At 39.0% G+C, this 12,523-nt stretch overlaps 1 protein-coding gene across 1 annotated transcript in view; it reads left to right on the forward strand.

Annotated features, from left to right (window-relative positions):
* CDK6 (cyclin-dependent kinase 6) overlaps window positions 1-4,673 on the forward strand; it is a 292,037-nt gene extending 287,364 nt beyond the window's left edge. The window contains exon 7 of the mRNA XM_006834296.1: window positions 4,376-4,673. Within this exon, the coding sequence (XP_006834359.1) occupies window positions 4,376-4,522 (147 nt within the window). The 3' untranslated portion in view covers window positions 4,523-4,673. The remainder of the gene's footprint in view (window positions 1-4,375) is intronic.
* Window positions 4,674-12,523: the final 7,850 nt, after the last annotated feature.

Consider the following 12,523-nt stretch of genomic DNA (forward strand, 5'->3'; position numbering starts at 1 on the left):
CCATTTCATTAGTAAATATTTAATATGTCATGTTCATTTAAAATATGTCACAGAAAATGAGGGCTTCTATATCCTAGAGTGGGTACTATAGGATAAGCACCGGACTCCATGGCACACGGAACAAAAACAACAACATTGCCCTGTATAAGGCTCTCTGGTTGTGCAGCAGTTAAGTACTTAGTGGCTATCCAGTAGTTAACTGGAACCCACCAGCCATTCCTTGGGATACGGTAGCAGTCTGCTTCTGTAAAGATGTAAAGATTTGCAGCCTTGGAAACTCTGTAGAAGCAGTTCTGTCTTATAGGGTCACTATGAGTTGGAATTGAGCCGATGGCAGCTTGTTTGGTGTGCCCTGTTTTGGAGTCCTGAGATGCAAACCGTTAACACAACTGGCTGTTAACCAAAAGATGAGAAGTTTAGGTCCACTCAGAAGTGCCAGGGAAGCAATGCCTAGCAGTTTACTTCTGGAAGATCAACTACGGAAAACCCTATAGAGCCCTGTTCAACTCTGACACACATAGGGTCACCGTGAGTCAGAATCAGCTTGACAGCAACTCGTCTGTGCTCTGTTTGAGACTCAAACCCATAATCCTTGATCCTTCTGCCTAATTCCATGTACTTGGAAACCCCTCATGGACTACTCTTGGTGTCTAGGACTGCACGGAGGACAGTGTTATCCTTTACCTACTGAATTAATGCCTTTTGATATCTATCCAGTAATGGGCTAATGGACTCCAAGTAGCCAGTGCTCCCATTCTGTCATTGTGCTTCCTCTCTTGGTGGAAACAATCATTGATTGGCATATATGTATATATATATATTTGCACAGCCAAGGATTTTCCCAGTACCAGCCCTAATCACATTTTTACCTGGTGGTGACTCATTTTCTGATGCTTAGGTAAAGGTCCCCTCCATTGCCAAGATATGGATAGGGAATAGCCATATCCCTCCCTACTGTTGGTTTTTCCTTCACTAAGAACCTTGGCCCACATCCCCTGAAATAAATTAATTTGAAAGGAGACTGTTTGCCTAGAAGAAATCTCACACATATTTGTACTCTCTGTTTCACCTGCCCTTTAGGTATATTTTCCCTTTGGTTTCAAGTAACAAACACACACTTGTGTTACCTTAAGAAAAGGGGGGTTGATGGAGCATTTCATGTAGAAAGCCATTCGGAGTGTACCTTCTCTCTGTGCATCACATGTGCTTAGTAAACCTGCTTTTCTCTGCTCTCTCTGCCTCTTCCCTACCACACTACTTCCTGTCATACTGCCAGCTCCCTTAACTTTAGCTTCAGCTCTCTTACAGATCCTCTCAGCTCCAGCCCCAACTGCTTTCTCTCTCAGTATTTCCTATATCAAATTCCTAAAATCAGGAATCTGGCTGACGTGTCTCTGCTTTTTGCTAAGCCATGACAGGGCTACTTAAGGTCAGTCAGCATCATGTACAATAAAACATCACTATCGCAGGTTTTCCTTTCCCAAGGAGCTTTGGGTGAAATGTTTCTCTTAAAGGGAGAAGTATCCCACTCCTCCAGGTATATATACCAAACATCTAAAGACAACCCAGAATGTCTCCCAGCTTCAACACGAGTCCAAATCATCAAGAAGCACTTAGGAATGGAATAACATACGTTGCCATGTGCCCATGCAGGATGTCCCACTGAGCATGTTGGCTTTCAAAATCAGACCACATATGAATGCCAGACTGGACAAGCAGCAGGAGAAAAACAAAGAGGAGAAGAGGATGAAAAACCTGCCAAAGAAAAAAGAAGGATATGGACTATGAGGAGCAGCAGAGATTAGAAAAAGCAAGGGAGAGGTCTAAGCAGCAGATCCATTAACATTAGGAATTGGGGAATGCAATGATGAGACAGCATCCAAGGACAGTCAGGGAAAGGGCAACCCGAGGGCTCACATCTCAGAACCCTCTGAAGGCTCTCACTGTTTTGTGCTAGAGATACATAAGCTAGAACTGTACAGCGGAACAAAAAAGACTATTAACAATAAGTTGTACAGCGCCAAGCGCTGTAGACTGCAGTAGTACCTGCTGCCCCTATTGAAAAAGAGTTACTAAAGAAAAGGAGTATAAGGTGTTTTAGAAAGATTTTGTTGTTGTTTTAAGAAAAACATTTTAAAATTTAGCACTTGAAGAGTTGTCCCTCATTATCTGAAAAATGCTTTACTTTACATATCTTAGTGACAGACATATAGCTATGTCTGTATCTATATACACAGCTGTGAATATTCCTATGTACATATATAAGTAGGGTAGTTTAGGGATCGATTGTGTATCTATGTGATAAAGTATTTAGAACATAAAGTACACCATTTTAACCCAGGAAGAATTATGGTAATCAACCAAAATGTCCGTGGCTTCACGAGTCCTGTCCCCTTAGTGATAGTTAACTTCAAAGGCTGGGTGCTTACTGCTAACATGATGCTCTTGCTGAAAACAGTTTAGCAGTGTCTGCTATGTGGCTACTTTCAGAGCCTGAAGTACAAGCTTCTGTCCTTAGATTAGTCAGCTTTTGCTACAAAACACCCAACCAAAAACAATCTCACTAGCATGAGACAGTAGGCATTTGTTTACTGCTCATGGGTCTTCAGATTGGCAAAGACAGCCCTGGGAGTCATCTGAGGCCATTCTGCTCAACCTGCTAGGGTCAACACAGATCTTCAGTGTGTCTCTTTCTGGGACCCAGGCAGTGGCTCCCCGGGGCATGTTCTTCTCAAGGTAAAAGGTAGATGCTCCCAGAAGGACGAGCAGAAGCATACTATGTTCTTGGAGCAGGTACCTTGCCTCTTCTGACCACACTCTATTGACCAAAGCAAGTTACATGGCAGAGGCCAATGTAATGTAGGTACAAATATTGCTACCCTAGGGAGAAGGAACTACTGCTGAAAAATCTTTCAGTCTTTCATAGTATTGATCATATTTCTAGTACGATGCAATTCTCACTTTTAGCCCTTACTTGCCCTCTCCCCCAGACAACCGTGTTTCTTCTGAATAAGACAACCTTCTCTATCCCCTGCTCATTTACAAACCTTGAGACAACATAAAAAATTAGGATGAAATCTCTGACTATAGCATGAAGTTAACTTGCATTAGAAGATTCTCTGTGTAAATGAAGTTACATGCATACCACAAAATAATAGCGAAGATTGATTGAAATATCTTTTGAGGGACCTAGAGTTACTTGGAGAGTCCAGTTGTTGCACTGTATGATAAACACTAGACTATTAACCGCAAGGTTGGCGGTTCAAACCCACCAGCCACTCCTTGTAAACCCTCCTCAGGGTCACTATGAGCAGGGGCACTGGACAGCACTTAACAACACCAAGAGTTACTTTTTGGAGCTACGCATAATGGATACAGAATAGCCCACAAGTTACCCAACAGATGTTGCCTTTTCCCAGGGGACAGTTTATATATTTGTTGTTATTGTTGTTGTTAAGTCTGTCAGGTCAGTTCCTACTTATAGTGATCCTGTATAGGGCTTCCAAGGAGCAGCTGGTGGGTTTGAACAGCCGACCTTGCAGTTAGCAGTCCACTGCTGATCCTACAGCACCACACAATTAGGGCCATACAAAGATGAGCACGCTACGTATTTATTTCATGTCCCTTGAAATAATTATTCTTTCTCATACCAGTAGTAGCCAGTTGCTACATAGTTGATTCCAACTTCTGGCAACCCCATCGACCCTATGTGTGTCAGAGTAGAATATCATAGGATTTTCAATGGCTTATTTTTTTAGAATAGATTGCTAGGTCTTTCTTCTTCTTTTAACTTTTTATTGTAATGTGAGTGAATGTTTACAGAACAAATAGGTTTTCTATTCAGTAATTCATACACATTTTGTTTCCTGACATTGATTTTCTCTTAAGTCTCTCTTCTGAGGAAACTCAGCATAGATTGCAAATACCAACATTTCAGTTAGCAGCTGAGTGCACTGTTGATACCACACAATACATGTGTTATTGTTAAGTACCTATATAGGGTTCCGTGGAACACCTGGTGGGTTTAAACTGCCAACCTTGTGGTTCACATCCAGTGCTGATCGTACAACACCACACCAAAAGTCACACAATACATGGTGGTGTTGGTGGTTTTGTGTAGTTGGTTCCAACTCATAGCAACCTCGTACAGGGTTTCCAAGGCTGTAAATGTCCACGGGAGCAGAAAACCTCATCTTTCTCCCACAGAGCAGCTGGTAGGTTCAAACTGCTGACAGTAAGGTTAGCAGCCCAACTCGTAACCACTATGCTACCAGAGCATCTTCACACTATACATCGTAGTAAATAAATGTGTGAGTGAATGCACACATAGCTTGCATTGACATGGTTTATGTCAATTACTTTTTCTTTATCACAGAAGTGCTTGACATTCAACCCAGCCAAAAGAATATCCGCCTACAGTGCCCTGTCTCACCCATACTTCCGTGACCTGGAGAGGTGCAAGGAGAACCTGGATTCCCACCTGCCGCCTGGTCAGAACACCTCAGAGCTCAACACAGCTTGAGACCCAGGCTGCTGCCTTGAGCTGATTGTACCCAGAACGCTCTGGGTGGCAGGCAGGTGCCCCCGGGAAGACCCTACAGAGCTGATGAGGATCGCCATCCGGAGGCCCTCCAGCTGCTGTCTTCTGGATGGGCTCTGCTTCTCCAAGGAAACCGCCTAGTTTACTGTTTCAAAATCAAAGCAAAAATGATTGCAGCTTTATGTTTGTTTGTTTGTTTGTTTGTCTGTCTGTTTCAAGAACCTGGAAAAATTCCAGAGGAGAAGCTGCTGACCAATTGTGCTGCCATTTCATTTTTCTAACCTTGAATGCTGCCAGTGTGAAGTGGGCAATCCAGGCACAGCTGAGTTATGATGTAATCTCTCTGCAGCTGCCAGAGCCTCGTTTGGTACTTTTGAGTTGAGTGTATATGTGTGAGAGAAAGAGGTAACGTGTATTCTGTAATCTCTTAAAAGTGTTACTTTTTGTAAGCGACATAGAGTAATTGAATTTTAAAGACTCAAAGTGACTGATGAATAATGTTGACTGAAGGTGATTGATCAGAATGGATTTCTCAAATTAGAAGGTTGAGCCTCTGTTTTCATCATTTCTTTTCTGGGCAAAAGCATTAAAAGATTCACTATGCAGATGAAGATTTATACACATAGCCAAAAGGATGAAAAAAGTCCTAATATCTTTTTTAGAGACCGGTTTTTAAAAAGCACACATTCTATTACTCCTTGAAAAGCTGAATTTGCTCATTGTACGTCAGTTTTAATCTTCTGTGTAATACTATACTTTATTGTTTCTTTTGAAAAATACCCTGTAAGCTTTTTAATACTTGCTATAGATTTAGGGAGTGTACCTCAAATAGGTAAAAGCTTGAAGAAAAAAAAAATAGAGAAAGTTTTTTATTTCCTGGTTTGAAATTTCTTTATTTTCTTTTAAATATTTTGTGTTCTTTTGTTTTGTTTTTGTTTTTAGGGATTTATCAGAAACTGTTTCCTGTCTTGGTTTGGAGAGTAGGTCTCCCAGACAAGACTGTTAGTTAGGTTTCCCCCTCCTATTACATAGTACTTTGTATCATGCACTGCCTTGCTTGCAAAGTCTGTCCCACAGCATCTCTAATATCTAGTGCTACCATTATATAATAACAGATTGCTTAAGCTGGTCCCACACACCACCTGCTTGCTTTCTTTCAATGAACTTTTCATCAGTAACACAGTTGGATTATGGCTCATGGCCTTAGTTCCGCAGTCCTAGCACGATCCATATGTTCTCATAAATACAATCTTCCTCCATGGCATTCACCACTGTTACCTAGGAATTGAGCAGAATACTGGTTTTGCTTTATCACCAGCACAGAGACTGCTTTCAACTCTTACTGACTGCCTTACATTTTTGTAGACTATATTGTCAGTGCAGATCTGAAGCAATGTGTTTTAGGGATCTAGATTTACTCTATAAACTGATGCTTTTCCCATTCCCCAGATTGTGTTTGCTTTTTAGTGCCTTTCGCACATCCCAGCTCTCTGAAGAACCAATTAGCCCCCGCCATTGAAAACAGCTTTGCTTTTTCTCTTGGCTATTTTCTTGCCTTCTACAGAACTTCATATTCTGTACCATCTCTGCCTTAAAGGTGGCTGAGTGCTCGAGCAAGTTGGCTTTAGTAACCAGAAGACACAGAAATGAAGTATCCTATGCTGTCTAAGTCATGGTTTGAGTACATGCAACAGTTAGACCGTGTTCAGCGTTACGATTTGCAAAGATTGGACATTGCCTCACTCAGGAGAAAATGTTCCAGATGATATTTATTCATTGTAAAGCCTTACTGAATTCTTGACAGCTTCATTTTGCAAATGACTTTCTTGAACAAGAGAAAACTTAGGAGATGTTCCTCCTGATAGCTTTTTAGGTTGTGAATCATTCTTATATATATGCATATTCATTGTTAATCTTGGTCTCATTCAGTAGTTTGAAGAACAGGACATTTTTCCTAACACAAGATTAAGAATGGAAAGATGGGCCATAAGGATGTAATATTATACTTTCTTCAAAAAAACTGCTAATATTTGTCATCACTATAAATGCTTGAGATATAATGACTCCCGAGCCTTCAGGGCAATTGTTCTCAGTCTCATTTGGAAAAGTGAGTTCAGCCTTTCCTTTCATTGGGGATCCAAATGTAAAGACATTTTTGTTGGAGCCTACCAAATGAATATAAAACTCACTGCACTGATTCTTCATGAGCTTTTTTGGTCAGTATCCATGGCTAGAGTGAACATAACTTTAGTTTTTGCTTTTGCAAAAGTTTATTATAAGTTACCTGAAGAAAAATGCACCTGTTCTAAACTGGAATTTTTTTTTTGTTTCTGCATTCTTTAGAACAAGTAGCGAGCTCAACTTTTCTTTCTAGTATATGATGTTTTTGGCTCATTTCTCAGTAACGTTTATAAAGAAAAAATGTACAAACATTTTGTCAGTAGATTCTTAGCAAATTATCCAATTTTGTCAGGAGAATGAGAGGGCATCTCAGCCTTTGTGAACCTCACTGAGAGTCTGTCCCCAGCTCTCCCATTGGTGTGGTCATTGCACACATCTGATTGTTCTCCTTTTACGTCCTGTACATCATGCTCAGCATTTCTGAAACTCTGCTCCCACATAGCAGCCTTGCCATCTAGGCATTGTGAAGCATGATAGCAGAAAAAGCTTTTGCTGAATATAGCTGCTGCTTCTGTAACCTATGGTTTTGAACATCCTTGCCAAAAATTAGGCAGTGGCTTGCTGAAAAGGTCCAACTGTCCTAGAGTTACACGGAAGCAGCTTGTAACAAGTAAAACCCTGGTAACAGATTTTAAAGCACAATTTGATTTCTTACTAAGTCTAGTGCAAGAAAATGCCTGGTTGCTCCTGTGTGCTGGTCTTTTTTGGTGTTCCTCTTATTTGGGGAGCTGTTGTTTAGAGCAGAGAGGAGTAAACTATGATGAAAAAGTGGTGGTCTGTTCATTTATTTAGCCATCATAAGCTATCATGTGGCAAAGGGCAATAAACACCTAACTTTAAGAACTCAGTGATTTGGAGCCTCCCACGCTGTCCTTCCTTTGAAGTAGATGGGGAACTCAAGGTACAAAGCAATTGTCCAGGAAGAAAGCACAGGACATTGCAGTTCCCTGTCCTCAACGATTGTTTCTTGAAAAACACTCACTGTGAATGGCCAGCTTTTCATTTAGCCCCAGATGACTTGCTGGAATTATTTACCTACTAGGGTCTCAGAATTTTATTTTAAGTAGAAATGAGAATTGTAAAGAGTTAATTTTAAAGAAAGTATGTTCCTTTTAGTACAGGAATATGTAGTTAGACTCCAGAATGCGGTGCTATCTTGATGAGAAAACTCTTAAATAGTACCAAACATTTTGGACCTCAAATTATATTATTTGAATTGAATCTTTAAGTACCTGTAACTACTTTCTTGAAATAGTGCCTGTTAAGTTCAGTAATAGCAATTCTCATCCCATTAAGGAAATAAAATCATGTAAGCTTTCCAACATTATACATATATTAAAATTCATCTACCCAAAGTATCACTGCCTTTTTCTTAAGTGGCAACTTGGCTATTTTTTTATGGTAAGCACATGAGAGTGTCTCACAATTTTCAAAAACAGGTTTTGTTGCATAGTTGGGTATGGGAAAGAATAATGTTAAAAGTTAATTATGCCATCGTAATTACTTAATTGTGTTAATACAAAAACTTCAGAATATTTACTTTGGAAAGAAAAAATTAAAGTATTATTATAAATACTTAGATATTGATGGAATATTAAAGTATTATTATAAATAATTAGATATTGATGGAATGCAAAAGAATGTATGCGTACACTGAGACAGATAAAAATGTTAAATGATCTTTAAAAATTATTCATAAAACAATGGACAATAAATAGAGGAATTTCTAGAAAAAATAAAGCTATTCAAATAAGGATAATTTCAAAGTTAATGTTGAAGGATGTATGAGTATATATTCTCAACAAATATATTGAAAATGGATATTAAAAATGACCTGGTAACTGTGAAATTGATACGATGAACGACAATTTGTATGGAGAAGGTATTTCAAGCACATTTACGTTTCACAGGTTGAGCAGAGCAAAGGAAACCATCCACATCCCCTCCCTTCATGGGAAGAAGCAGCCTGGTGAAACTATATTTAGTGCACATCCCTAAGAATATTTTTTTTATTAAAAATTATAAATAAATTTTTAAAGACATGCTTCTTGTGCCACCCAGATTTTTGAAAATTTGTGAATATCACTCAAAACCATTTACTCATTAAATCATGTGCATTAAATTTATTCAGGTATCTAATTAGCAAGATAGTTACAAGATTCTTCACCATGTAAAAAAAACTAATTGCTTGTTTTAGCAGTCAAAATCCTTAATCGTATCTTTCTAAAAAGCATGAGAGAATAACATTTTCATTTCTTACTGGCTCCCTTTTGTATATCAGTGCAGTTCTCAACCCATTTTTTTTTTTTTTTTGGCCATATGATGCATATGTATATCTCAAGCATTTTTAACTTCTATTGTTTCAGAAAATAAACCAAAATATTTCTTTGGCCTTCTCTATCTTCTGACCTTTGCAAACATCAGAAATGTAGAAATAGAAAGGGGCTGATTTTTAAATGTTATTTTTATCTCAAATTTTTTTAAAGTATCAATCAGTTTTTCAAAAGAATTTCTTTTTATTATTCCCAAGCAGTTAGTTCGATAAATGGATGGACTTTTATCAACATGTTTATGTTCCCTTAATACTCTGTCCTTCAGGAAGAAAACTAAAGAGCCACCTGAAAATGAATACAGCCTTTTTAAAAAACAATGTTTTAAAATAATTTAAAAAGTGCTATTACATCAATTTGAAGGTACTATGATAAGGAGCTCTGGTAGTATAGTGGTTATGAATTGGGCTGCGAACCACAAGGTCGGCGGTTCGAAACTACCAGTCACTCCGCGGGAGAAAGATGAGGCTTTCTACTCCCGTAAAGATTTACACCCTCGGAAACCCTGTACAGGGTCGCTATGGGTCAGAACCGACTCGACGGCACTTAGCAACAACAACAACAAGGTAACAGCCTACCAGGGAACCCTAGTGTGGTGCTGTAGGATCAGGACTGGACTGCTAACCACAAGGTGGTGGTGGTGGTGGTGGTTGTGAAGCACCCTCAAGTCAATTCGAGGAGCAGCTGTTGAGTTTGAACTGCTGACCTTTCGGTTCAAACCAACCTTGCGGTCCAGTGCTTATCCTATAGCACCACACCAAGACCCACAGGTACATGGTTCAAATCCACCAGCGACTCCTCGGAAACCTGTATAGGGTCACTATGAGTCAAAACCGACCAGAGAGTACACAACAATAATTAACCTACCTGGCACTTTTTAAGTGTAGAAGTTACAAAGATGGGCAAGGCTTACTGCTTAGGAGAGGTGGGGGGAGGTGCAGCTCTCATTAGTGAATGGACACTCTTCAATGGTCCCCACGGAAACACCCATAGTCTAATCGGTTACTAATCCATTTTTCAATCCAATGAGCAAAACAAAGTAGCAGATTAGTAATCAAGTAGACAAAGCTTTTTCTAAAAAATTGCCACCCTGAAACAGCCCCAAAATCCTTTTTAAAGAAGTATTTTTCACACAAGAAAGTCTCATTTGCTAAAAATTTGTTAAGTATATGCATAACTTTAGAGTGTCTCTCTATATATTTTAATGTCTCCACTTTAAAATTTTTGTTGACAACTTTATGCTTTCAAATATGTACATATACATATATATATACAAGGGGGCTTTAAAAAGTTCATGGAAAAATAGAATGAAAAGATAATGAAATTCTTCCACGAACTTTTTGAAGCCCCTTCCTTATGTTTTAAATCACAGGTCTGCTCAAAGGTTTATGATCCTCCAGATGATTAATAATATTATAAGTCACCTTCCTCAACCGCGTCACTGAAATTTAGAGGGAAGGGAATTAAGTAGATTTCAAAGAGACTCCTGAGCGCAACATGGTAGAAGGTAGTTTATTCCTTTTGAGCGGCAGAAACTCAATAGTGTCTGCTTAACTTTTCTCCAGAGTAGCAAGCAGGGAAGTCTCAGTAATTCATACTGAATCCAGATAGCACGCACACACAAGAGGCTGTTGAAAGTTCTTTATGAAATCATCCGCCTCATCTCTCTGCTCAAAATCCCACCGAAGTACATCGCCAACAACTCCTCTTAAGCCCCTTGTAGGACTGGCTGAATTCCAACCTCGGTTGGTCAGTGGGTGGGTTTGAACTCTCCCCGCTCAGGTTCAACACTGAACGCACCCTGCTCCCCCACCCTCACCCCCACCCCTGGAGCCTGGCCGCCGTCAGTCCGCCCCTGTACCGCAGGCCGACCACAGGCTACTGTGTGAATTGTAAAGTGAGCCCTTGCTGCTGTCTCAGAGGCATCCGACACTCCACTCCGGATGCGTTCTGTGCATAAAAAAGTACAACCAATTCTCTGAAAGTTCGGGTATGAGATGTGGGCTATCTGCCAAGCATCTCTTTAGGTCTAAGCTCAGAATTTTTGTTTTGTTTTAAAGAAGATATATAATTACAGGAAAGATGCTTTTATTTTTTTATTTTCTACCATACTACATATGTAATGGCAAAAGATATGCCTGGCAAGTTTTTGTTTTGAAAAAGTGTTTTATTTTCTGCTTCATCTTCAGTTGGCAAAAGCTCCTGACTCTACTTTTACATTTCTTCTTTCTTTTTCTGTGTCAGATAGTTAAAAGCTATATAAACAAATGATCCCATGTACTAATGGATTTTCCTGTTTTGAGGAATCTTTTTTGAGGGGGCACATATCTTGCATATTGACTTCCAGGAATTATGACTAAAGCACTAATCAAGAAGCATGGAACCACACAATTAATTCATTTTTAACCCTCTGTGATTTCTAACCAAATCCCATTGAGGTACTTAGGTCTGAAGACACCCTTTGTAACCTTTTACGTGGAAATTCTTCATCTTGACGTTTATAAAGCACATTCATACTTATTTATTAGCAATAGTTCCCTTATCACCAGCAACTCCAAATTTGACTTCGAAGTCTGAATAATGAAAGAATTCTAGCAGTAATCCATTTCTTGAATTCCCAATTATCTTTTTATTCTGGCCCTGTGTTTTCAACATTGTACATATATATATATTAGAGTTCCTCACTTACTTTGTATTCAGCTATTTTCCTATGATCAGTAATAGCTGTGTTGTTGTTAAGTTGAGTTGGTTCCAACTCATAATGACCCCCATATAGGGTTTCCAAGGAGCAGCTGGTGGATTTGGACTGCCGACCTTGTGGTTTGCAATCCAGTGCTGATCCCACAGCGCCATACCAGCAATCCAATAAATGTACTAGTAAATAGAGTTAATAGCATCAGTTACCCTAGGATCAATGCTTAATAAGATGGGGAATTCTAAATTTCAAGTTCTATATCTACGTAAATTATTTCTAGTATTATTCATGTGTATTATTTATTTCTGAATCACACTAGTCCTATGAAAAGTGCAACTGAAGGCAGGAAGCAATAGGACATGCATTTAATATTCCTTATCATGGTCCTGATGAGCTAAGAGGATACAAATTAAAATAAGTCTCCAAGTAAGCTGCATGCAGTTTAATATGGTTAGTAGAATTTAAGTCTATAGATATAGTATTTTTGATGTCTAGGTGTTTTATTCTTATATAAATGAATTAAAGCAAAAGACTTTATAGTTAAACTGCTTTTGTCAAATATGCACATACTATAGTATAGTAATAAAGCAAAATAAAACTAGTGCTAGAAAAGCATTTCAGATACTGCTTTAATTTAGAACTCTGCTATGAATAGCTACCAGTCAGAGATAGGCCCACCTTGTCTTCTAAGGCCTTCTCTTGTCTGGTCTTAGACATTCCCTCCACTGGTCAGGTGCCCTTTTAGCAGTTATGTGCAGTAGCAGAAACAGGTAGTAC

Source organism: Chrysochloris asiatica, unplaced genomic scaffold (assembly GCF_000296735.1).
Source record: "Chrysochloris asiatica unplaced genomic scaffold, ChrAsi1.0 scaffold00010, whole genome shotgun sequence".
NCBI lineage: Eukaryota > Metazoa > Chordata > Mammalia > Afrosoricida > Chrysochloridae > Chrysochloris > Chrysochloris asiatica.